The sequence below is a fragment of the Chiloscyllium plagiosum genome, unplaced genomic scaffold (genome assembly GCF_037043375.1).
Source record: "Chiloscyllium plagiosum isolate Xiang-an unplaced genomic scaffold, Cpla_swu_hap1 HiC_scaffold_5, whole genome shotgun sequence".
NCBI classification, from domain to species: domain Eukaryota; kingdom Metazoa; phylum Chordata; class Chondrichthyes; order Orectolobiformes; family Hemiscylliidae; genus Chiloscyllium; species Chiloscyllium plagiosum.
The window spans coordinates 122276249-122303790 of NW_028270143.1; the positions used below are offsets into that span (position 1 = coordinate 122276249).

General features: G+C 44.1%; 1 protein-coding gene across 2 annotated transcripts in view; it reads right to left on the bottom strand.

Moving 5' to 3' along the window:
* Nucleotides 1–5133: 5133 nt before the first annotated feature.
* Nucleotides 5134–27542, bottom strand: part of LOC122550159 (vasoactive intestinal polypeptide receptor-like) — a 95397-nt gene continuing 72988 nt past the window's right edge. The window contains exons 10-14 of one of the 2 annotated variants that reach the window (XR_015757279.1): nt 25214–25305; nt 17002–17131; nt 13379–13420; nt 10565–11073; nt 5134–9373 (exon numbers count right to left, since the gene is read on the bottom strand). Coding sequence is in view for 1 of the 2 variants with exons in the window: in XM_043690842.2 (XP_043546777.1) it covers nt 10885–11073; nt 13379–13420; nt 17002–17131; nt 25214–25305 (453 nt within the window). In the remaining variant the exon portion in view is untranslated. Of the gene's footprint in view, nt 11074–13378; nt 13421–17001; nt 17132–25213; nt 25306–27542 lie in introns of both variants that reach the window. The other variant, XM_043690842.2, reaches the window with a different exon arrangement.

Below are 27542 nucleotides of genomic sequence, written 5' to 3' on the forward strand. Positions count from 1 at the left end.
AAGTGAGGACTGCAGATGCTGGAGATCAGATTAGATTAGATTAGATTCCCTGCAGTGTGGAAACAGGCCCTTCGGCCCAACCAGTCCACACCAACCCTCCGAATAGTAACCTAACCAGACCCACTTCCCTCTGACTAATGCACCTAAAACACTATGGGTAATTTAGCATGGCCAATGTACCTGGCCTGCACATCTTTGGACTGTGGGAGGAAACTGGAGCACCCGGAGGAAACCCACACAGACGTGGGGAGAATGTGCAAACTCCACACAGACAGTTGCCTAAGGCTGGAATCAAACCTGGGACCCTGGTGCTGTGAGGTAGCTGTGCTAACCACTGAGCTCTTGAGAGTGTGGTACTGGAAAAGCACAGCAGGTCAGGCAGCATCCGAGGGGCAGGAGAATCGATGTTTTGGGCATAAGCCCTTCATCAGGAATGAGGCTTGTGGGCCAAGGGGGTAGAGAGGGCTCGCAAGCCTCTTTTCCTGATTAAGGGTTTATCCCTGAAATGTTGATTCTTCTACTACTCGGATGTTGCCTGATCTGCTGTGCTTTTCCAGCACCACACTATTATGTTAACTATTATGTGATTGGTTCTCAGTCCACTGAACAGCTTGGGACTATGAACAAGATACAGAAAAGCTCATCTAAACGAAGTGATACTGGAAATGAAACATCAACTCTGTTTCTTTCCCCACAGATGCTGCTAGACAGGCTGTGTTTCTCCAAAACTTTCTACCACATTACAGACAGAAGCTATTCAGATCACCAGCCACTGCAGAAAAATAATTGGCTAATCCAAGCCCAAAGGAAATCAGTTTAGCAGTTGTTGTAAAACTGTGACTTTTATTCAATATGGCAGAGACTTTTTATCATGAACCAGCCACCCTGTGTCTCTTACAAACCAATGGAAACATCAAGGAAAAGGAAGATTTAGAAGCAGTGAACTGACTGGCACAAGAACCATCTGAACAAATCCTGTGACCAATGACTACTGAATTGCTTTCCTAAGTTTTCCTCCATCCATCACACCTATCTTTTATTTTTTCCAGTCTATAGTCTGTGTGTGTGCATGTGCGTGTGTGCATAAAGGGAGATTTAACATGCATAGAGGTTTTAATTAGTAGAGCAGTATGCTGATGGTTTATAACTGTTTACCTGTGGGATGATGCTGCTCCTTTAACATGATTATGTTGTCCATTTTTCAAAAGGGGTTGTAAAAGGCAGATGTTCTGATTTGTCTGGGACCTGCTAAAGGCTAACAGATACTGCTTAAGGCAACAATCAGGGAAAAGACTTTCAGGATTTTTTTTAGAAAGCAGTTTTACAATGAAAGGGGAGTGACCACTTCTCCCAGTTCAGGGATTTTTCTAGATTGGTTTAGTTTAAGTTAGGGACCCAGAGAAGCTGCTGCATTGGAAAGAGATTCCATGGCTTTAGCAAATGACCCTTGGCTGATCCTCTCTCTGTCTCTGACATTTCTCTTCCAGAAGAACCTGGGTTTGCCAAGGGGTGTGTTTATGGGATGTTGCAGGAAATCCGAATGGCTCCTTTGTTAAGTTGTGGGGGATATAAGTTAGGGATAGCATAGTGGCTCAGTGATTAGCACTGCCTCCTCACAGCACCAGGGACCTAGGTCAATTCCAGCCTTGTGTGACTGTGTCCAAAGATGTGCAGGTTAGGTGAATTGGTCATGCTAAATTGCCCATAGTGTTCAGGGACGTGTAGGTTAGGTACATTGGGCAGAGTAAATGTAGGATAACAGGGTATGGGAATGGGTCTGGATGGGTTACTCTTCAGAGGATCGGTGTGGACTTGTTGGACTGAAGGGCCTGTTTCCACACTGTATGTAGTGATTCTATGATATCATGCCAGTTAGGTTTTTAAATTGTTGCTATTCTAAATTCTGTTTTCTTTTGGTTGTGCATCCTTCGGCGGTGTGTTACTAAATCCTGTTTTACTTGAAGCCAAGTGGTTTGAGCAGCTGCGTCCCTCCTGGGATATCCACCTTACATCTGCCTGAAACAACTGGAAAAGTTAGGGTCTGGGCTACCTTCTTATAATGTTTAGAGGTGGTCGGGTCTGGCCTGGTCCATAACACCTGTATCTACAGTCTAATTACTTGCAAAAAATAGATTTCTTTGCATACAGACACCTGGTCCAATAAGTAACCAGTGCAATCTTGATATACTTATAACAATCTTTAACGTTTGGGATTAATGTGGGAATGGGGGGGGGGGGAGGGAACCTTGATTCCCAAACCAGCAAGTCGTGACAAAAGCATAATTTCTAAATCCAACTACGTTTGAGGTCCAAATGACCGTCTACTGTCTGTGGTTAAAAAAAACGTGATGTCATTGCCAAAAAGCAAAAGATCTGTGAGAAAGTGACCTCACTGTATCCTTGTGGTTTGGGCTCTTTATCTCACATTGATTCTGTCTTGCCCCTGCATTTCACCCACAGTATTTCTGCAGTTGTCTGTCTTGTGTGTTCTATTTGAGAATCAATATAGATTAAAGGGGGCATGTTTAAAATTGCTTACCAGTGATCAACAAGCTGCTTTACCCCTTCGAATAAGTTTGTGTACATTAAATAGGTCTTTTAAGTTTATTAATAAAACATAACAGTTTATCTTTGTCCTAGATGGCAGTCAAAGTCAGACAAATTAACCATCTTGCTCATTCAATTAGTCCTTTATACATTTACGGTGGCTAATGAAGCATTGGGATTGGTTGTCCGTGCACTGATCTTATCACACGCAAAATGACACTCAAAAAATAATCACTGGGACACGACTGATATAGAGGTATCACTGCTTGTTGACATGGCAGCATGGTGGCTCAATGGTTAGCACTGCTGCCTCACAGCACCAGGGATCTGGGTTAATTCCAGCCTTGGGTGACTGTCTGTGTGGGTTTCCTCCGGGTGCTCCGGTTTCCTCCCACAGTTCAAAGATGTGCAGGTTAGGGTGGATTGGCTATGCTAAATTGCCCAGGGATGTGTGGATTAGAAGTAGGGAATGCAGGGTTACAGGATAGGAGTGGGTGCTCTTCGAAAGGTCGGTGCGGGCTGAATGGCCTGCTTCCACATTGTAGGGATACTATGACTGATTCCTGAGTATAACACACTTGTATTGCAATGCTTATTTATCAATTGGCTGAGCAATTGTTGTTTGATATTTATTTACCATGCTCCTTTGGCCTGTTGTTCCCAATGAAATACTTGCTGCTCCTCAGGAGTTGTATTGCTCCAGCATTTGTTGCCCAATGCAACTTGCCTCTTGAGCTGAGCGTGTTAATTGATCCATTTGAGAGAGCCAGTTAATGGTGAAACACATTTCTGTGGGTCTGGTGTCACATGTAGGTCAGGCTGAGTAAAGACGGATTTCCTCCCTGAAAGGACATGAATGAAGCCAGTGATTCTGTATAATAATCGGTGATATTTAACACGGCCACCTTCACTGAGACAGACACTCGATTCTAGATTTATTAATTGAGCATAAATTCCACCAGTACATTCGGTGGAGTATGAATATGAACATTCTCGAGATAACAAGGTTTTATAAAAAAAGTGACTTCTCAGCTCAGACAATGCATTTAAGATGTGAGGTTAGATTCTGTCTGTATCCCAATCTTGAGTCAGACTGGTTCTATTTCCAATGGAGGAATTTATAAACTGGTATATGGATTGACTGCCTGTAGATTGTGTTTTTTGAGCGAAAATAGAATGCATCTGCAAATAAAATTCTGCAAATGGAAATTCACCTCATAGACTTATATGTGTTTGTGTGTGCATGTGAGGGAGAGCAAGAGCGAGAGAGTGTGTTTGTGTGTGCGCATGCTTGGTAGAGCATGTGTGACACAATCTGAGGCAGATTTTACAAATTTTATAATTTTACAAATTTATAAAACATTTTATAAATTCCTATTTTGTATCTAGAACCAGTCTGACTGAAGATTAACTCTAACCTCACATCTCTAATGCATTGTCTGAGCTGAGATGTCACCTTTTCTCATAAAACCTTAAGTTATCTCGAGAATGTGACTTAAAAGAAGTTCTGGGATTTACATATTAATGAACCGAAACCTGCCACCCATTCTAAAGGATGAGAGACTTAACAGCAATCTAGGTTTGTTCAATATCTCGTTTTAATTGCATGACGCTGTAATCTTTTGCTATGAATTCTGTCTTATGATCCTGCCCCAAGCTTAACCTGATGAAGGAGCAGCACTCTGAAAGCTATTCCTTCCAATTAAACCTGTTGGACTATAACCTGGTGTTGTGTGATTTTTGTCCACCCCAGTCCAACACTGGCACCTCCTCATCATGGTTTAGAAGAGTCAACTCATGGTTCTTTTGCTGAATATAAGAAATGAACCCACTGTGTGGCAGGTACAGCGGTGTATGGAAAGAGCTGCCAGAGGAAGTGGTGGAGGCTGGTACAATTACAACAGTTAAAAGGCATTTGGATGGGTATATGAATAGGAAGGGTTTGGAGGGATATGGGTCAAATGCTAGCAAATGAGACTAGGATTTAGGATATCTGGTCGGCATGGACGAGTTGGACCAAAGGATTTGTTTCTGTGCTGTATAGCTCTATGACTCTTACTATGGGAATGAGTGGGGGGCATACAGGGCATAGCAAGTAGATAGAGTGACAGAAGGTGACACAACAGTTAGGATTGTGCATGGAGGATTGCAGATTGGCATCAGGAGTATGAAAGGCATGAGATGGTACAACAGCAGAGGTTGGCATTGAGTTTTGAGGGGCCATGGAGGTGGATGGCAGCATAGATTGGTAGGAATGGACATAGGGAAGGTTGTAGAATGGGGGGATATGGCGGTACAGGCATGAGAACTGGAGAATCGGATTTTGTAAAACGTATTTCAAAAAAAAGGGCTGGGTCTTCGAGACAGGCCTTGCACAAAGCCTCTTTTGGGTTCATGGTTGCTTTGCTCAGTCCCTGGAGAGCCGCAGGACAACGTAACAAAGGCCTGACCATCCAGAGTATTGAGTCCCTGATTGTGGAGACCAGGAAGTGACCTAACTCAAGCTTCAATTAATTCCAATCAGAAAGCAGCCTGCTCTCTGTGAGGAAACAAATTGAGTGGAAAAGAAGACACATTGGGTCAGTGGAAAAAAAGTATATTTAATTCACAAACTGTTTTGCATTTCAAAACAAGCATTAAACAATGTTTTGCATTACACAGGCCAACTGTACACAATGAAATATTTCATAAAAAACAAAGTCTGACTGTACATATTACCTCATACTAGAGCTTCTTTCATCCTTCAGCTGAGGTACCAGCTTAAAGAACTCCAATAGATTCATTTAAGCATCATTTTCCTTTCACAAAACTATGTTGTTTCTGCCTGGTTACTTTGAATTTTTCTGTGACCTACTATAACATCATGATTCTGAACAGAGATAATTAACTTCAAAAAGGACATTGACTAATTGGTGGAGTGGGCGGAGAGGTGGCAGATGAGATTCAATGTTGAGAAGTGTGAGGTGATACACTTGGGTCGTAAGGACATGGAAAGACAATATAAAATAGGGAATACAATTGTAATGGGGTGCAGGAGCCAAACGAGGTGGGTGTATATGTGCACAGATCATTGACAGTGACAAGGCAATGTGGAGAGGGCAGTTAACAAAGCATAAGGTATTCCTGGAGAAAGTGAGGACTGCAGATGCTGGAGACCAGAGTTGAGAGTGTGGTGCCAGAAAAGCACAGCAGGTCAGGCAGCATCCGAGGAGGAGGAGAATCGATGTTTCGGGCATAAGCCCGAAACCTGGCTTTATTAAAAGAGCATGGAATACAAGAGCAAGGAGGTGATGTTGAACTTGTACAAGACACTTGTCAGACCCCAGCTGGAGTGTTCTGTAGAGCTGTGGGCGCCGCATTAAAGAAAAGGTGTGAACACATTGGAGAGAGTGCACAGCGATTTACATGAATGGTTCCAGGAATGAGAACCATCAGTCATGAGGATAGATTGAAGATGTTGGGACTGTTCTCCTTGGAGAGAAGGCGGCTGAGAGGAAACAAGAGAGGTTTTCAAAATCCTGAGCAGGCTGGAGAGAGTAGACAGTGAGAAGCTGTTCCAACTTGGTTACAGAAACAACAATGAGAGGGTGTAAAGTGACATGCAAAAGAAACAAGAGTGATGCAAGAAAATACTTCTTTAACTCAGCAAGTAGTTAGGGTCTGGAATGCACTGCCTGGAAATGTGGTGGAGGCAGGTTCAATTGAAGCATTCAAGGGCATTGGAGATTTTTTGAACAGAAATGGTGTGCAGAGATATGGGGGAAAGACAGGAATTTGGGATTAGGCAATAGAACTGGTGCAGATACAACAGGCTGAATTGCCTCCTTCTGCACATTCTGTGATTTGAAGGGTTTCTCTTCTCCTTGTGGGGGGGGGGGGGGGGGGGGAAGAGGCAGTTCATAACCAAGGCTGAATGCACTTCCTAAGACATCCCTGCTCCTGGAAGTCAGAACCAAGTTAACCTTGCACAGTGACCCTGTTGATCGAATACTCTGAGCCATCACCTCCCTATAAAATCTGGAGATGATCAGCATACTGGCCCTTGTCACTGGGATCACGTTTCAATTTATGTTCCTATCTAAAGTAAGAATTCTCCTCTTTCTGCTTGTTTGGACCAGGGACCCATCCCAGTTCCCAGAGGTAATAGCACAGCATCATAGCCACTCCTGACTTGCTTGGCAAATTCCCGAGAGACGCGATGGCTTTACAAGCACAGACAGCTTAACAGGGGAACAGAGGCAGCGTATCCCACAGGAGGACCCCCTTTCTCACACACCTGCCCCTTTATAGCGCATCCTTCCAACATAGGTTCGCAATCATTTTGCAAAGTGACACAATTAGATTGACTAAACAGCACTCAACCATGAGGAGATGCCAGGTGTTTGCTGCAGTGGCTGAGCTATTTCTCATGTCTCTTTGAAAAGCAAATAGTGGGAAACTTCCTTTTCGAACCATCACTTCTCAACCAAGTCTCTGCTAATTGGTCAGGAGCTTGCTGACATGTTCCACACAGAGTAACAGCTCAGTTTGATGAGGGCACCCCAAGGGTCTAAGAGGTTGGTGGCCAAGCCAACAACTCCAGACGACCACCATGGCTGCCGTGGGGAAAGGGAGTTACTCTGGAGTGGGTCACCATGTTGACGCAACATGATGTGCTCACTATTACATTTAGCTGACTGAAGTTACCATCGTTCTGAAGAGTGTGCGATTTCAATTTGAGGTGGTTACCAGCAGAATTCTGAAGATGCAGTAAGCTACTGCTGCTGTCAGATTTAGGATGCTCTGCTCTCCAGCAAATTTGGATTGAATCACAATCTTCTGTAATGGACAGACACTAATTGTTGAACTTGCTTCGCTCAGTTGGCTGGATGGTTGGTTTACAATGCCATCACTTCCTGCACTGTGAGAGTGCCATGACAGAACTCTCTTTCTCAACCTCTCCCCTTGCCTGAGAGGTGGTGACCCTCAGGTGAAACCACCAATAGATTCCTCTGCGATAAGGGAGCAGGGTTATGGTGACTTTAAATTTTTTTAATGAGGAACTCTAGCTTTTACAATGAGTGGTCATGGCATTGAAAGAAAATACATTCATTGCAAGTCAAATTAACATGACAATTATACACAGCCATAAATAATGATACTTATTTACAATAAAGTGATTTTGAGTTGATCCACTGTCAAGTTACACTTCTACACCAAGACTGAAGAAAGACAGCATGGACTGAGGATACCAAAATATTATTATTACGGTACACCGTTCTGAAGTCACTAGACTCGAAATGTTAACTCTGTTTCTCTCCTCACCTGCTGAGTTTTATTTAGCAATTTATGCTCTGCTACCAAAGTGTTAGCAGGGTTTGCTCATTGAGATAGTCTTCTCACATCAATACTCAAAACACAAACCTCAATGTATTCACTCGCTTTCACATTTGGAATGCTATTAAGTTGATCTTAGCCATGTCCTGATGATACCATTGCAATCATGCCCAACAAGGCAAGGGGTGTTCGTCACATGGAACAGTTCTGGACTGCAGACACCACCATCAGTAAGAAGTAACCCATCCCTTTTTTAAATTCAGTAACAGGATGTGAGTGTCGCTGATTGGACCATCACTTATTGTCCTACCCCTGGTGGGAGGGACTTTGGCTCAGTGGTTAGCACTGCTCTCTCACAGTGAAGACCCCGGTTTGATTCCACCCTCGTGTGACTGCCTGAGTAGAGCTTGCACATTCTCCCTGTGCGTGTGCGTTTCCTCCCACAGTCCAAAGATGTGCAGGTCAGGTGGATTGGCCATACTAAATTGCCCCATTGTGTCCAGGGATGTGCAGGCTAGGTGGGTTAGCCATAAGAAATGCAGGGTTATAGGGATAGGATAGGGGAGTGGGTCTGGGGGATGCTCTTTGGAGGGGCTGAATGGCCTGCTGCCACACTGTAGGGATTCTATGATTCTAATTGCTCAAAGGGATCTGGAGTCATATGTAGAGCAGACCAGGTAAAGTTGGTACATTTCATTCTTCAAAAGGACATTTGTGAACCAGATGAGTTCTCTCTCCCACAACAGTTTCATCTTTAGATTCTTAATTTCAGATTCTTATGGGAATTCAGTTCCATACAAGCTGCCATGGTGGGTTTTGAACCCACATCCCCAGAACATTAACTGGGGCTCTGTGTGCTTAGACTAGCAATAATACCACACCGCCATTTCCACCCTCTGGAAGCAGATATACAGGTTACAAGTCTGATTAAAGAGCTCAGTCTGTGATACCAGAATATCGATACAGTGGCAGAATAAAACTGCTGCTTCGCTTGGACTCTGACCTAGGAACATTGAATGAAATCTTTTCATTCATTGGCCATGCTTCTGGTACTTTTTTGTGTGACTCTAAAGAAAGTATTGATGTTTGCATTATGACAGCACTGAGCTTAGTTAAATGCACACGAGTCTGAGGTGAGTTGCATCTCCATAATTAAAAAAAAGTGATAAGATACACCCTGACAGCACAGCTTCCGTGTTATCAACAGCTGTTTACACATAGCAAGCTGAGAATAGAACCGTCTGATCTTCTGTGACGTTGGTCGAGGGACATGTATTGGCCAAAGATAGCTCTCCCGTCAAAAAGTGTAGCACTGGAAAAGCACAGCTTTGACAAAGGGTCAGTTAGACTTGAAACGTCAGCTCTTTTCTCTCCTTACAGATGCTGCCAAACCTGCTGAGATTTTCCAGCATTTTCTCTTTTGGTCCCAGAGTTGACAGCATTAACCAGACCCTTTCTCAAGGTCAAATGTTGACCTATTCAGCAATTCTTATTTCCCAAGATCAAAAGGCTATTGAAAATCAAAAACATTACCATCATAAATTGAGAGTGCGTGTTAGAAGAAAAATCTGCTCTTTATAAAGTTTCATTGACTGAAGTAACTTAAATTTTCCAATACTGTAATGGACTGTGTGGAGTTTGCACTTTCTCCCAGTGTCTATGTGGGTTTCCTCCGGGTGCTCTGGTTTCCACCCACAGTCCAAAGAGGTGTAGGGTAGGTGGACTGGCAATGTGAATTTGCCCATAGTGTCCAGGGATGGGCAGGCTGGATGGATTAGCCATAGGGAATGCTAAGGGAGGAATGGGATGCTCTTCAGAGGGGTCAGTGTGATCTCAATGGGCCGAATAGACTGCTTCCAGACCGTAGTGATTCTAAGATTCTATAATACTCTGATGGGAAATTAGCACAACTTCATTTTGCATGCCCTCCTATGGGACACCCTGTACAATGGCATCAACTTGTGGAAAAACAGATTGATCAAAATGGAAAGAATTTCACAGAAGAAAGCTGGAACCTTGTCTTTTGCTTCAAGAACAGGAATCTTAAACCTGGGTGACACACAACTTGTTGTTATGTGAAAAGGACTGTATAATTACAAAATAATTCTTAGGTCTAAAGGGATTAAAGGGTATGGGGAGATAGTGGGTTGGACGATCAGCCATGATCATACAGATCAAATTCTCCTGCTCCTATTTTCTATGCACCTATATAAAAATGCCTTTAGTTGTTTTACAGGAGCATTAGAAAGCAAGATATAACTCAATGCTCCATAATGGGAGATCAGGAAAGTTGACTAAAAGCTCTGTCAAAAGAGGTAGGTTTTAATGAGTGGTGGATAAAAGGAACAGTCAGGTTACAGGCAGTCAGGTTGTAGGGTCAGGTTACCGGCAGTCAGGTTGTAGGGTCAGGTTACCGGCAGTCAGGTTGTAGGGTCAGGTTACAGGCAGTCAGGTTGTAGGGTCAGGTTACAGGCAGTCAGGTTGTAGGGTCAGGTTACAGGCAGTCAGGTTACAGGCAGGTTACCGGCAGTCAGGTGTAGGGTCAGGTTACAGGCAGGTTACCGGCAGTCAGGTGTAGGGTCAGGTTACAGGCAGGTTACCGGCAGTCAGGTTGTAGGGTCAGGTTACCGGCAGTCAGGTGTAGGGTCGAGATTTGAGCATTGAGTTCCGAGAAAAACTGAGCAACTATATAATAATTTACCTTTGTCCATTTGTCAATCATTGAAACTTTTGAGATTTGGTTTCCTGCAAACGACCACTGCCTGCAAAGCCAATCTTGTCCCAGCTGAAGATGGCCACCCCATCTTTTTTCTTTTAAAAAGCAGGGCAATTCTTAGCCATGAAATTCCGATCAATTCCCACCTCTTGGGAGGATGTGCTTCACTTCCCCAGGAACATAAGCTTTCACATCAACTCAGCATTATGAAGCTTTGCGTGTATCGTTTCTTTTTGTTGGATTCCTCTTCGGGATTGCGTGTAATTTAATGTTCAACCAAACCCTGGAAGGGGAGATGCGTCATGCTATGCAATGGAAGACTCGGCTTGAAAGCTCGACGATCTGGTCTTGGGACTGCACTTGGTGAGCATCGAGATCTGGGTGGTGCAGTTGGTGCCATTGCTGCCCATGGATGGATGGTGGTACTTCAGGTCCCCTCCTACATACCTGTCAATATGCCATCGCCTCCATTTCCTCTTCAGCTCCGACTGGACCTACACACAGGTGACAACATCAATGAGAAGACCATCAAATAGAGGAGCAGGTATCTCTGGCTATTTGGCCCACTGAGTCATGATTGATTTGGTAATCCTCAACTCCACTTTCCCGTCTTTTCCCCATAATCCTCACTTCCCTTCCTGACTAAAAATCTGTCTACCTCAGCTTTTAACTTACTTAACAACCCAGCCACACCAGCGCTCTGTGGTAAAGAATTCCACAGATTCCACAGCATGGAGGAGAGAGATCCCTGAGGCAATGGCAGCAAAGGTAGACCCAGCGACAAAAGATGGCACCTCAAGATTGGCAACTTGGTTGTTGGCTCGGTCCAGTGCTGACAGCGGCAAAGCAATGGAGGGACGGCACCATGACACCATCAACTCAGCGATAGTCTCCAGCAATTGGTGTGCCTGGTACAGGTGGTGGTGAAGGTGACTTGGCCTAGCAATGAAAGATGGCACAGGATGGTCAGCGACTTCAACACTAGTTGGGTCTGGCGAGGTGGTGGTGGTACTGAGCCGGTTCAGAATCCGGACTTTTTAAATTAAGCTATATCTTTACATTTTCCCTTATTCTTAAACTGCTTCAGGTGGAACGGTGGCTCAGTGGTTAGCACTGCTGCCTCACAGTGCCAGGGATCTGGATTTGATCCCAGCCTGGGACAACTGTGTGTAGAGTTTGCACATTCTCCCTGTGTCTGTGTGGGTTTCCACACACAGTTCAAAGATGTGCAGGTTAGGGTGAATTGGCCATGTTAAATTGTTCATAGTGTTAGGTACATTAGTCAGAGGGAAATGGGTCTGGGTGGGTTACTCTTCGGAGGGTCGGTGTGGACTTGTTGGGCCGAAGGGCCTGTTTCCACATTGTAGGGAATCTAATCTAAAATGGCGACAAATGAAAGTTTTTTTTACTGTGTTATATTTCACTGTAAAATACAGGTGACAATAAATCATCCATTCATTCAGATTCACTCGCCTCTGAAAGAAGAGATTCCTCCGCACCTCTGTCATACACGTGTAACCCCCTTATTCTGAGACTCTCCCACAATGGGAAACAACCTTTTAGCATCTACCCTGTCAAATCCCCCAAGAATCTTGTACGTTTCAGTAAGGTTTCCTCTCATTCTTTCAAACTCCAATGAGCATAGGCCCAACGTACTCAACCTCTCCTCCATACGTGGAATCAGCTAAGTGTACCCTCTCTGGACTGCCTCCAATGACGGAATATCTTCCCTTACATGAGGAAACCAAATCTGCTCACGATATTCCAGCTGTGATTCAACACGTGTCTTGTAAAGTGGTTGGAGGGATTTGTTTATGAGGAGAGGGTGAGTAAGTTGGTCCTCATTGGGGTTCAGAAGAAAGGAAGGTGACCTTTATGAACCACACAAGATTCTTAGGCAGCTTGACAGGGTCAATGCAGCATAGCCCCCCTTGTGGGAGAATCATATTAAGCGATCCTAGAATAACGTGGGCTTTATTAACTCTTCTCTCTGCCTGTCCTGTCACATTTCATGACTCATGGACATACACAGCCAGGTCTTTCTGTTCCTGCAGTTCCTTTGGAGTAGTACACTGTTTTTATTCCTCAGTTTCCACGTCCTTGTACAAAAATGCATCACCTCACACTTCTCCACATTGAACTTCATCTGTCTTCTGATTTTTGATTTGATCTGATTTATTATTGTCACATGTACCTAAGTACAGTGAAAAGTTTGTTTTGCGTGCATCACAGGCAGATCATACCATACGTTAGGGTGCATCAGGGTAATAGAACACAGCGAGGAATACAGTGTTACCGCTGCAGAGAAGGCACACAAACAGCAAGACCAACATTAAATTTAAAGTTTGAGAGGTCCATTCAGAAGTCTACTACTGTTCTTGAATCTCTTGTTTGTGTGTTTAAGCTTTTGTTTCTTCTGCCTGACAGAGTAGGTGGAAGAGTTTATAACCTCTGCCCACTCTACTGCTCTATCTGCTTCACTGTTTAAAATAATTCCAAGATTTGTATCCTCCACAAATGTTGAAATTTGCACGCCAAGATCCAGATCATTTATACATAACAAGAAAAGCAACAGTCCCAATACCAATCCCTGGGGAACTTCAATGCTAATTTTCCTTCAGCCTGACCATGACTCTCTGTTCCCCTATCACTCACGCCATTTCATATCAATTCGACTACTGTCCCTTTGATTCCACAGCCAATAACATTCTTCAGAAGTGTGATGTGTGGTACTGTATCGAGTAACTTTTGGAAATCAATAAATACTCAAATCTCTATCTATGTCACTGATTCTCTTACCTCTCCATTAAGGAAGCAGTACAGCACAGCTACAATGAAACCCTGTGGAACATATCAAGTGGAAATCATTATTATCACAAGGGCAATGTTTCATCATCTGCACAAGGTACAATCCATGATTTGACCTCGCGAATCTACCGCAACAAAGACTGAAAACAAGAAAAACGATTAATCAGCACCTGCTTGCAAGATATTAACAGATAGATTAAAGTTCAACCACGTGATTGACTTAATTACAAACTCTGCCAGCATTTAGGTCGAATGTGAGGACTGGAGATCAGAGCGGAAAATGTGTTGCTGGAAAAGCGCAGGTCAGGCAGCATCAAAGGAGCAGGAGAGCTCCTGAAGAAGGGCTGATGCCTGAAACGTTGATTCTCCTGCTCCTTGGATGCTGCCTGACCTGCTGCGCTTTTCCAGCAACACATTTTCAGCATTTAGGTCGGGCAACTCAAGGCAGGACTTATACGCTTAGTGGTAAATTTCTGGGCAGTGTTGCCGAACAAAGACTTTGGAGTGCAGGTTCACAGTTCCTTAAAATCAGAGTCCCAGGTCAATAGGATAGTGAAGAGGGCATTTGGTATAGTTTCCTTTATTGGTCAGAGCATTGAGTACAGGAGTCGGGAGGTCATCTTGCATTGGTTAGATCACTTTTGGAATATTGTGGTCAGTTCTGGTCTCCCAGCTATGGAAAAGACGTTGTGAAACTTGAAAGGGTTCAGAAAAGATTTACAAGGAATTTGCCAGAGTTGGAGGGTTTCAGCTACAGAGAGAGGTTGAACAGGCTGGGGCTGTTTTGCCTGGATCGTCAGAGGCTGAGGGGTGACTTTATAGAGGTTTATAAAGTCATGAGGGGCATGGATAGGGTGAATAGACAAGGTATTTTTCCCCGGTGTAGGTGTGAACAAAACTTAAGTGTATAGGCTTAAAGTGAGACGAGAAAGATATAAAAGGGATCTAAGGGACAACTTTTTCACACAGAGGGTGGTGCATGTATGGAATGAGCTGCCAGAGGAAGTGGTGGAGGCTGGTACAATTACAGCATTTAAAAGGCATCTGGATGGATACATGAATAGGAAGGGTTCAGAGGAATATGGGCCAGGTGCTGGCAAATGGGACTAGATTAGGTTGGGATATCTGGTTGGCATGGTCGAGCTGGACCGAAGAGATGCTGTTCATCTCTATGACTTACTTTATAAATTCTTTCACAGTTTGCAGCCATCACTGGCCAAGCCAGCATTTACTGCCCATTCCAATTGCCCAGAAGGTGGTGGTGAGCTACCTTTTGAACCCCTGCAGTTCGAGTGGTGTGGGAGTGGTGTAGTGCTGTCCTCTGCTGCTTTTTTTAAAAAGTAGGCTTCCCAACTGTCCACTTACTACTAATCTTCACCACAATGTGCGCTTTTCCTTTTGCTTTTATACTGTTCCGAACTTCCCTTTACAGTCATAGTTTCCTCAACTTACCCTTAATATGCTTCTCCTTCCTTGGGATGAATTTCTGCTGTGCCTCCTGAATTACAACAGAAATTCCTGCAATTGCTGCTTCCCTTCCAATCAACTCCAGCCAGATCCTTCATGTCTTCGTCATTACGTTTACTCAACTGTAATACCATTGCATCTGATTCCAGCTTCTCCCTCTCAAACTGAAGGGTGTGTCTTGTCTTATTATGGTCACTGCCCCCTAGGGGTTCCTTCACCTTGAGCTCCCTAATCAAGTCTGCCTCGTTACACATCAGCAAATCCAGCACTGCCTGTTCCCTAGTGGGATCTACCACAAGCTGCTCCAAAAAAAAAACGTCTTGCAGACATTCCACAAATTCCTTTTCTTGGGATCCACGACCGACCTGATTTTCCCAGTCCCTTTGATAATGGTAGTAGTGCCTTTCTTACATGCCTTTTCTATCTCCTGATTTATTTTCTGCCCCACTGCTCCCATCAAGATCTTTCTCCTTTTCCAATTCCTCAACTCAACTGACACAGATTCTACGCTTTCCAACGCTATATAACTTTTTTTTAAGCAAACTTAAATTGCTAAACAAGGCAACTCTGCCCACCTACCTGTCCTTTCAGTATGACATGAACTTTGCATATTTCATTCCCAGCTCTGATCCCCTTCCAGCATTTCTTTGAGATCTTGAATATGAAGGGGGCATGGTTCGATTCACTTGTTAGAGATAGTCCTTGAATCAAACTAGCAACATTCGCATCACACAAGTGCCAGACAATGACCATCTCCAAGAAGAGAGAATCTAACCACTGCCTCTTGACATTCAATGGTGTTACCATCACAGAGCAGTCCACTTAATTGGCACCACATCCACAAACATCCACTCCCTCCACCATCAACATTCAGGAGTAGCAGCGTGTACTATCTACAAGATTGCACAATAGAAATTCACCAAAGATCCTCAGACAGCGCCTTCCAAACCCATGACCACTTCCAGCAAGAAGGACAAGGGCAGCAGATACATGGGAACACCACCACCTGCAAGTACCCCTCCAAGCCACTCACCATCCTGACTTGGAAATATATCACCGTTCCTTCACTGTTGCTGGGTCAAATTCCTGGAATTTCCTCCCTAAGGGTGTTATGAGTCAACCCACAGCAGGTGGACTGCAGCAGATCAAGAAGGCATCTCACCCCCACCTTCTCAAGGAGCAACTAGTGACAGGCAATAAATGCTGGCCCAGCCAATAATGGTCACGTCCCACAAGTGAATAAATATTAAAAGCAGTTGGCTTTGAGAATGAGTTGTAAATGAAGGGATGAGCGATCACAACATGATAGAATTCTTCATCAAGATGGCAAGTGACTTGGTTGATTCTGAGACTATGGTCCTGAATCTAAATAGAGGGCATTAAATTGGAATGATATGCAAGTTGGCTATGATAGATTGGGGAAAGTTAGTGAAAGAGATGATGGTGGAAAGGCAATGGTGAACATGCAAATAGCTGAGCATTTGGAAAACAGTGGCATGATTGGACAGTGTCAGCATATATTTGTAAAAGGGAAACCATGCTTGACAAAGCTACTCGAGTTTTTCAAAGACATAAGTCATAGGGTTGGTGAGGGGAGACAGTGGATGTGGTTTATTTGGACTTTCAGAAGACTTTTGACAAAGTGTCCAATCACAGATTAACGTGTAAAATTAAAATTCCTGGGATTAGGGGCAGAGTATTGAAGTGGGTTTAAAAAGAAAACTGCTTGGCAGACAGGAAACAAAAACTAGAAGTAAACAAGTCTTTTTCTGAACTACAGGGAGTGACAGGGATCAGTGTTAGGACTCCAGCTATTCACAATGTATATTAATGATTTAGATAAGGGAACTAAATGTAATGCCTCACAATTTGCAGATGAAATAAAGCCAGGTGGGTGGGTGAGCGGTGAGGATGATATGGAATGATTTGGACAAGTTAGGTGAGTGGGCAAATGCATGGCAGATGTAGTATAAATGTGACATTTCTAACTTTGGGACTGAAAACAGGAAGGTAGATTGTTATCTGAATGGCAATAGATTGAGAGAGGAGAATGATGAAAGGGACTGAATGGACCTACTGCTGCTCTATATACAACGGGTTTCCTATTTATAATATCAGGGTGCGCGATGAAATATAGAATGTCTTACCTGAAAAGAGCCGAGAATGAGGTCAAAAACCAGTTTTATTTCCACTTCAAAGTTGTCAGGGAAGAATGCAAACACAATGTAATTGACTCCAAAAAGAGGAATTAGCAGAAGAGTTGACTTTGCAAGCCTCCTGTAAAAGGGGAAGAAAAGAAACCACTTCTTTAGAGCCTTCAGACAACTGGGTTCAAGACCACCCCACACGTCCTGTGAATGAATGTCAAAAAGTTACAAAATAAACTCATCACAAAATATTGGTGATGCATGGAGCCTATCTTGAAAGCATTCAAGGTTTGCACATTTCTAATTCAGCCTGAATTAGGAGCCGGTGATTATTTTGACAGTATGCCAAGTGTCAATTACTGTTGGCACCATTCTCAAGTGTGGAGTCGCATTCCTTCATCTGTTAATTGTCCCACATTTTTAAAATGGAAACACTGATATATTTTAAAACTTTTCCTTTTCTATCTCTTTTGTTATTTCTTGTGCAATCCATCTTTATTTCCCGCTGTTCTGAGGAAGGTCACTCAACCTGGAACGTTAATTGATTTCTCTCTAAGATGCTGCTAGGCTTGCTGAGCTTTGCCAGCAACTTCTGATTTTGTTTATTCCCCGCTCAATAGGCAAATTGATCTTATTGAATGGCACAGCAGGCTCAAATGTTTGTCATACCTTCATACTTTGTTTGTCCCTCTGTATATTACTGAGGCATTCTCAGCGACCGTTTGGAGAATCAGGCATTTTCAAGGCACCAGCAGATTGTCACCTGGAAGCAAGACCCTGAGGCTTGCGCTTCACCATGGGGAGATACAAGGAGAGCATCCCCAGAGTTCCAGGTTCACAGAAGATCCAGGACTGAGATAATGGATTTGTAGGTGGGAGTTTTCCCAAGATGGGATCAGCGAGATGGGACCAGGATAAGAATAGGAAGCACGGTTAGGGTACTGGCTCCCAGTATACAACCCCTGCTGCTCTATGTTAAGTTCCTTGATCAGTCACTGACTGCCTTTCTTTGGAGGACTCCGCACCCCAGGGGGATGAGCTACCGTCCGGGTATCAGTTCTCGAACATGCTCGGCTACAGGCCGACTCACAGCTGTGGGTTAATGCCAATGGATGGTGGGATGAGGCCCTTAAATGGTCCTGAATTGGTCACGTAAGCAGCTCAATTGACAGCAAGGCAGGAAAGTTGACCACACAGAACTTAATGGCTAGGATTGGGCACCATCACTTGCATAATTAAATGCCCTTCCCACCTTCAAGTTCACCATCTCCTGAAATTGCAGGTTTCCCCCTCCTCCCCCAGGTATTATTCTTCCTGTATCAATTTGGCCTCAAATTCAGGAATATCACATGGAAGCAGAGGACCAGCTCATATAAGAACAAAGGTTTGGATCTATGTTATTTATTATTTACATAAAGGGCAGCACGGTGGCTCAGTGGTTAGCACTGCTGCCTCACAGAACCATGTACCCGGGTTCGATTCCAGCCTCGGGCGACTGTCTGTGTGGAGTTTGCACATTCTCCCCGTGTCTGCGTGGCTTTCCCTTCGGGTGCTCCGGTTTCCTCCCACAATCCAAAGATGTGCAGGTCAGGGTGAATTGGCCATGCTAAGTTGCCCATAGTGTTAGGTGTAGTCAGGGGTAAGTATAGGGTAGAACGTAGAACAATACAGCACAGAACAGGCCCTGCGGTCCTCAATGTTGTGCTGACCTGTGAACTAATCTAAGCCCATCCCCCTACACTAGCCCATCATCATCCATGTGCTTATCCAAGGATTATTTAAATCTCCCTAATGTGGCTGAGTTAACCATATTGGCAGGTAGGGCATTCCACACCCTTGCCACTCTCTGAGTAAAGAACCTGCCTCTGATATCTGTTTTAAATCTATCACCCCTCAATTTGTGTTTAGATCAGAGTGGTGCTGGGAAAGCACAGCAGGTCAGGCAGCATCCGAGGAGCAGGAAAATCGACGTTTCGGACAAAAGCCCATCATCAGCACCACTCTGATCTAAACTCTGGGTTCCAGCATCTGCAGTCCTCACCTTTGCCTACCCCTCAATTTGTAGCTATGCCCCCTCGTACAAGTTGACGTCATCATTCTGGAAAAAAGACTCACTGTCTACCCTACCTAATCCTCTGATCATCTTGTACATCTTTATCAAATCCCCTCTTAGCCTTCTTCTTTCCAATGAAACAGACCCAAGTCCCTCAGCCTTTCCTCATAAGACCTTCCCTCCAGACCAGGCAACCAGCTTTGACAAAGGGTCAGTTAGACTTGAAACGTCAGCTCTTTTCTCTCCTTACAGATGCTGCCAGACATGCTGAGATTTTCCAGCATTTTCTCTTTTGGTTTCAGATTCCAGCATCCGCAGTAATTTGCTTTTAACCAGGTAGGGGAATGGGTCTGGGTGGTTACTCTTTGCAGGGTTGGTTTGGATTTGTTGGGCCAAATGACTTTCCATTCTGTAGGGAATCTAATCTAAATGATCTGGATGTGAAAGTACAAGGCATGGTTAGTTAGTTTGTGGATGATACTATCGTTGACAGCGAGAAAAGGTTATCAAAAATTACAGAGGAATCTGGATCAGATGGGGAAGTGAGCTGAGGACTGACAAAAGGACGTTAATACAGATAAGTGTGAGGTGTTGCACCTTGTAAGTCAAACCAAGGTAGGACTTGTACAGTAAATGGTAAGGTGCTGAGGTGTGTTGTGGAACAGAGGGACCGAGGAGTACAAGTACATAGTTCTTTGAAAGCAGTGTCACAGGTAGACAGAGTGGTGAAGAAGCATTTAGCATGCTGGCCTTCATCAGTCGAGGCACTGAGTATAGGAGTTGGGACGTTATGTTGCAGTTGTAAAGGTGCTGGTGGAGTATCGTGTATAGTTTTAGTCATCCTGTTACAGGAAAGGCTTAGGTAAACTGGAAAGAGGGTGAAGAAGATTTACAAGGATGTTGCCAGGACGGGTAGGCCTGAGTTACGGGGAGAGGTTGGCCAGGATCTGACTTTATTCCTTGAAACGGAGGAGAATGAGGGGTGACCTTATTGAGGCGTGTACAATCATGACGGGCATAGATAGGATCTATGTAAATAGACTTTTTCCCAGGGATGGGAAATTGAAAACTAGAGGGCACAGGGTTAAGGTGAGAGGGGAAAGGTTTAGGAAGGACCTGAGGGGCAACTTCTTCACACAGAGTGGTGCGGGTATGGAGTGGGCTGCCAGACAAAATGGTTAATCAATGTTTCGGGCATAAGCCCTTCTTCAGGAATGACTAAGAAGGGCTTATGCCCGAAATGTCGATTCTCCTGTTCCTTGGATGCTGCCTGACCTGCTGCACTTTTCCAGCAACACATTTTCAGCTCTGATCTCCAGCATCTGCAGCCCTCACTTTCTCCCCAGACAAAATGGTTAAGGCAGGTACAATAGCAACATTTTAGAAAACATTTGGATAAGTACATGGATGGGAAGGGTTTGGAGGGATATGGACCAAATGCGGGCAATTGGAACTAGCTGAGTGGAGAGCATGGTCAGCATGGACCTTTTTGTGCCAAAGAGCCTATTTCCATGTTATATTACTCTATGATTCTACAACATATGAACTAGGAGCAGTAGGAGGCCATTTGGCCTCTTGAACCTGCTCCACCACTCAATAAGATCACGGCTGATCACGGACTCAGCTCCACTTACTTGCCCACTCACCCTAACCCTCAATTCCTTTACTGTTCAAAAATGTATCTATTCACGTCTTAAAAACATTCCTTCCCTTCACTTGAAGAGGTCACTTCAACTCCTTCACTGTGCAGGGAATTCCACAGATTCACAACTCTTTGGGTGAAGAAGTTCCTCCTTAACTCCGTTCTGAATCTGCTTCCCCTTATTTTGAGGCTTTGCCCCCTTGTTCTAGTTTCACGAGTCAGTGGAAACAGCCTCCCTGCTTCAATCTAATTTTTTATGTTTCTATAAGAAGCCCCCCCCCCCCCCCCCCCCCAACCCCCATTCCTCTAAATTCCAATGAGTCTCATTCCAGTTTACTCAATGTCTTGTCTGGAATCAACCTAGTGAATCTCCTCTGCACCCCCCCCCCCCTCCAGGGCCAGTACGTCCTTTCTCAAGTAAGGAGACCAAAACTGTACACAGTACTCCAGGTGTGGCCTGTACAGCTGCAGCATAACCTCCCTACTTTTAAACTCCCTCCCTCTGGCAATGAAGGACAATATTCCATTTGCCTTCTTAATTACCCGCTGCAGCTGCAAACCAACAATATTGAAGGTCAGTGCAGGCTTGAAGGGCTGAATGGCCTCTTCCTGTTCCCTCGTTTCTATGTTTTCACCCATTCAATCTGGTTAAGGAGAGTTTGTGCATTTTTTGTCCTGGTATTGCAAATATCTGATTCATGTTAACGTTTTTGAGGTAACATTTAAGATTAGATTAGATTACTTACAGCGTGGAAACAGGCCCTTCAGCCCAACAAGTCCACACCGACCCACCGAAGCGCAACCCACCCAGACATTTACCCCTGCACCTAACACTATGGGCAATTTAGCACGGCCAATTCACCTAACCTGCACATTTTTGGATTGTGGGAGGAAACCAGAGCACCCAGAGGAAACCCACGCAGATACAGGGAGAACGTGCAAACTCCACACAGTTAGTCACAGCCTGAGGCGGGAATTGAACCAGGGTCTCTGGTGCTGTGAGGCAGCAGTGCTAACCACTGTGCCGCCCACTAATTTAGTTCTGGAAAGATTATTGTTGCATAAAACGCTGGGCTTTGGAGATGGCTAAAGAAATCACAGTTCAAAGGTAACTCTTGTTTGTTAAATGAAGTCATGTGTTATGAAACAGCAAGAGGACCTACTCAGCTAAAGAACTGGAGGCGTGATGTCTGAAATCCTTGCAGTAATGACAGTTCAGAGAGATATTTTATTTTAGGAGTTAAGAGTTAATTTGATTTTAAAATCTAGTGAGCCCCAAAAGATTGTAAACCTCATTTACTTCAGTAGATCAAAGAAGAAACTGTAATTAAACAATTTAAAAAGGTTGATTTGAGGATAGCCCAGAGCAACTGTGTTGACATGGAGCTGGGTGGAGCTAAGACAGACTCTTTATTTTCAATCTATCTGGGTGTTTGCTGGGAGAGGTAGTTGCAGTTGTGATTTGCAGCTGCCTGAGTAAAGTTAACCAAACGACTACTTATATCAATAGGCCTGAGCTATAAGCAGCTAATTAACTTCACAATTGACAGTGTGGAATATAGGCAAGATAAACCCTCGCGATTTTCAGGGAAAGGTGGGCACTGCAGGGAGTGGAGTGTATTATTTCCCCCTCCAACTCTATTTTGAGTTAATCCCTGCCCTCCCCTTCACTGTTTGATCACGCAGCATTGCCCTTTGATGTTTTCTTTCTACCTGGTGGGGGAAATTGAATAAAGATTTGTACACCTGTTGTCTTTCACGGTGTCTCATGCCTACAGACACACAAAATGGGTGCTGGGGAGAAAATTAAAAAAAAAACGTATAACCAGAGATTACAATCTCCTTAAAAAAAAATTAAGCAGGAGAGGCTCTTGATGTGAAGGGCACTGCTTGTCACTGGCCACTCTGGTGTTTCCTTGCTTCCTGGTGGTGGCGGACGAATAAAGATTTATGCGCTCATTGTTTTACACGGTGTCTCACACCTGCACACACACAACATGAGGGCTGGGGAACAAATAAGCACTACCGCTGTTAGGTGGCAGTGCAGGCGAAAAAGGGTTTAAAAAAAAAGTAAAACCAGGAGATTAGAATCTCCTCATTTGAGAAAATATATCTAACCAGGAGATGAAAATCTCCTCAGTTCAGGGGACTTACTCTGAGCTGGCTGGCCACACAGCCAAGGGGTGCGGCTGCTGTTGGTCTCTGCTGAGGAGGAAAGTTTCCTTTCTTTCCCCTTGTCAAGGAAGACATTTAATTTTTGGTCTTCTTTATTTGTTTTTTTTTGTGTTCGTTTTTCTGGGTTTATTTTGTTTTTTCTTTTTTCCTTGAATTTGAGCTGTGTTCAGGTGCACAAGCAGCTACCCACTACTGCTGCTGTTAGAGAAAAGAAGAAAAGAATATAGTCAGGAGAACCAAAAAGTGAATAATCTCTGGATTACTACCTGAACCATGAGAGAAAGAAAAAAGGCAAGACGAACCCTCGAGATTTTCAGGGAAAGGTGGGCACCGCAGGGAGTGGAGTGCATTATTTCCCCCTGCAACTCTATTTTGATTTAATCCCTGCCCTCCCCTTCACTGTTTGGTCACGCAGCATTGCCGTTTGAGAAGGGCACTGCTTGTCACTGGCCACTCGGGTGTTTCCTTTCTACCTGATGGTGGAAATTGAATAAAGATTCATGCACCTTGTGTCTTTCACGGTGTCTTACACCTGCACACACACACACCATGGGTGCGGGGAAAATAAGCACCACTGCAGTTAGGTGATAGTGTGGGGGGTAAAGGAAAAAGAAGTATTAAAAAAAGGTGAGATGAGATGGGGGGGGGGGGGGTTTGAATATAACCAGGAGTTTTAGAGTCTTCGCAGTTTAGGGGACTGACTCTGAGCTGGCTGGTAAAAAAACCCAGGAGATACTACTGCAGTTAGGCAATGGTGTGGGGGAGGGGGGGTGGGAGAAGAAAAAAATTTTAAATAAAAGACAAATATAGGCAAGACGAGGTGGGAGTGGAGGGGGTATGGATATAATGAGGAGATTTAGAGTCTCCTCAGTTCAGGGGACTGACTCTGAGGTGGCAGGTGCCAGTGTGTTGCTGTGTTTTGGAGGAGGAAAGTTTTCTTTTCCTTTCCCCTTGTTTAGGGAAAGAAAAAAAAAAGTAAAAAAAAAAGCAACTTGAGAACGTAGTTTGAACTTTGTGAAGGAACACAGGCTGAAAGATTTTCTAGTTTGAAGCTCCTGAAAAAAGAAAAAATGTCTACAGGGCATCTCACTATGTCTTGTGGCAAAAGATCACAATCAGCCAAAAGTGGCAAGTGTTAGAAAAGTACCCAAGAAACTGATAAGATACAGAAGCATCAACAAGTCAAGAGAGGGTGAATTAAAGTTTTACTTCGGAGAATGGTTGAAATGAAGTAAAACTCTCCAGGGGACTGTGGCGTTGTTATGGCTATGTCTTACTGATGCAACTATCCTCGAGATTTCTACATCTTACAAGAGAATTCTTCAGTTAGATAGGAAGCAAACTACAACGCATAACATAATGCTAACCCATACTAAATTAACAGTGTCGGGATTAGTACTTAGAACTGTGCAGCATAGGAACAGCCCCTACAGCCCATGATGCTGTGCCAAACAGGACGCCAAATTAAGTTAATCCCTTCTGCCTCGCCTTGGTCCATATCCCTCCATCTCTTGCCTATCCATGTGTTTATCTAAAAGGCCCTTAAATGTCCCTATTGTATCTGCCTTCTACACAACCCTGGCAGCACTTTCCAGACCCCTACCACTCTGTGTAAAAAACCTTCCCCTCACACCTTCTTTGAACTCTCCCCCTCTCACCTTAAATGCATGTCTCCTAGTATTAGACATTTCAACTTTGGGCAAAAGATTCTGATCTTCAACCCTATCCATGCTTTGTATTAATTCTTTTACACACAATTTTTGTTTTTGCTAAAAGTAGTAAAACTTTGTGGTACAGTTCTATTTATTAAAATGAGATATTTAAATTTCTTTTTTAAAATATTAATATGATGATGAGATGTAGAAGTAAGAATAGGCCATTCAGCCCATAGGGTATATTCCACCATTCAGCATGATTATGGCTGATTTGATAATCCTCAACGCCACCTTCCCACACTTTCTCCATCACCCTTACAGATTTAAAAATCGATCTCAGCCGTGAATATACTTAACGACCCAGCCTCTACAGCCCTCGGTGATTAAAAAAAAAAATCTACAGATTCACTCCCCTCCGAGAGAAGAAATTCATTCTTATCTTTGTCTTCAATGTGAGATCCTTTATTCTGGAGTTATGGCCACTGGTCCTTGACTCTTTCACAAAGGGATGATCTCCTTAATGTCTCCTCACTAGATTCTAATGCTGTTTACTGGTGTTCCAGTTTCCCTCACAGCCAGGTTAACAGCCAACAAACTGTGGTGTGAGATATAGTTGAGACAAGATCAGTCTAACCAATGGTGATGGGTGCTGCTATAACACATTAATGAGTCATTCAGAACACTTACAGGTATTGACTGGTATCATGGAGCCCAACATCTGGTGAGTGGAGTTTTTGAACCAGGATTCGAATGATACAGATGAAGAAAATAAAGTTTACCTAAAGATGGAAAACAAGGTTAAAACACTCGAACATAAGAAATTGGAGTAGACTGACAATCCCATTGAGCGCACTCTGATATTCCATCTGATCAAGGCTGATGACATGCTTCACACTTTCACACCTACTCCGTCAATTCCCAAACAGACCAAAAATCACAACCTTAAATGTATTCAACAATGAAGCACTCAATCCTCTGGGGTACAGAGTTCCGAAGATTACTCACCATCTGTGGGAAGAAATTTCTCCTCATCTCAAACTGAAATGATTGCCCACCTCTAGCCAAAGAATATGGCCCTGCATTACACCCAGCCCAGCCAGGGTAAATGGCCTCTCAGTTACTACCCTCTCAAGCTCCTTCACAATCTTGAATTGAAATCACCTCTCGTTCTTCTAAAATCCAGAGAATACAGTCCCAATTTACACAGCTGCTCAACCTAGGACCACTTTCTTATCCCAGGGACCAAGAACAGGGAGGGGGATAAAGAGGAGGGGGTGTAGCATTGCTAATCAGAGGGTGCATCATAGCTGCAGAAACGAAGGATGTTGAGGAAGGTATGTCTACTGAGTCCGTATGGGTGGAAGTTAGGAGCAGCAAGAGAACAACCACCGCATTGGGGGTTTTCTACAGACCACCTAATAGCAGTAGAGAGATTGAAGAATTCATAGGTGGGCAGATTCTGGAAAAATGCAGAAGTAGCAGGGTTGTAGTCATGAGTGATTTCAACTTTCCCAATATCGAGTGGGAAGATGGTTTGGATGGAGTGTCAGGTGTGTTCAGGAGGGTTTCCTTACTCAGTATGTAGACAGACCGACGAGGGGAGCAGCCATTTTGGATTTGGTGCTCGGCAATGAGCCAGGACAAGTGTCAGATCTCACGGTGGGAGAATACTTTGGTGACAGTGATCACAACTGCCTCACATTTAGCATAGCCTTGGAGAGGGAAAGGAGCAATTACCGAGGGAAGATATTTAATTGGGGAAAAGCAAATTATGACACTAATCTGACAGGAGTTGGGAAGTACAGACTGGGAGCAATTGTTCCACAGAAAGGGCATAGCAGACATGTGCTGAAAATGTGTTGCTGGAAAAGCGCAGCAGGTCAGGCAGCATCCAAGGAGCAGGAAATCGATGTTTCGGGCATGAGCCCTTCTTCAGGAATCCTCCTGCTCCTTGGATGCTGCCTGACCTGCTGCGCTTTTCCAGCAACACATTTTCAGCTCTGATCTCCAGCATCTGCAGTCCTCACGTTTTCCACAGCAGACATGTGGAGACTATTTAAGGAGCAGTTGTTGAGAGTGATGCACGAATTTGTTCCTCTGAGACAGGTAAGAAGGGGTAAGATTAAGGAACCTTGGATGACGAGAACAGAGGAACTTCTTGTCAAAAGGAAGAAGGCAGCTTACGTAAGGTGGAGGTAGCAAGGGTTCAACACAGCTTTAGAGGATTACAGGCTTGCTAGAAAGGTGCTGAGAAATGGACTGAGGAGAGCCAGGAGGGAGCATGAAAAAGGCTTGCCAAGAAGGATTAGGGAGAACCCAAAGGCATTTTACTCATACGTGAGGAATAAGAGAATGATGAGGGAGAAGCTAGGGCTGATCAGGGATAGCGGAGGGAACTTGTGCATGGAGCAGATAGAGGAAGCCCTAAATGAGTTTTTTGCTTCGGTTCAAGGAAAGAGAACTTGCTGGGATACAGCCTTGACCAGATCAAGATTGATGAAGATGATGTGCTAGAAACTTTGGAAAACATTAAGATTGATAAGTCCCCAGGGCCAGATCAGATTTATCCTAGGCTGCTCCGGGAAGCGAGAAAGGAGGTTGCTAAGCCGCTGGCGAAGATATTTGCCTCCTCACTCTCCACAGGAGTCATACCAGAGGATTGGAAGGAGGCGAATGTTGTTCCTCTTTTCAAGAGGGGGAATAGGGAAATCCCTGGCAATTACAGACCAGTCAGTCTTACGTCTGTGGTCAGCAAAGTTTTGGAAAGAATTCTGAGGGATAGGATTTATGACTATTTGGCAAAGCATGGCTTTGAGAGGGGCAGGTCATGCCTCACAAATCTTATTGAGTTCTTTGAGGAGGTGTCAAGACAGGTCGACAATGGTCGAGTGGATGTGGTGTATATGGACTTCAGCAAGGCATTTGCTAGGGTTCCTCATGGTAGGCGCATTCATCAAGTCAAGAAGTATGGGATACAGGGAGATTTAGCTATCTGGATTCAGAAGTGGTTGGCTGA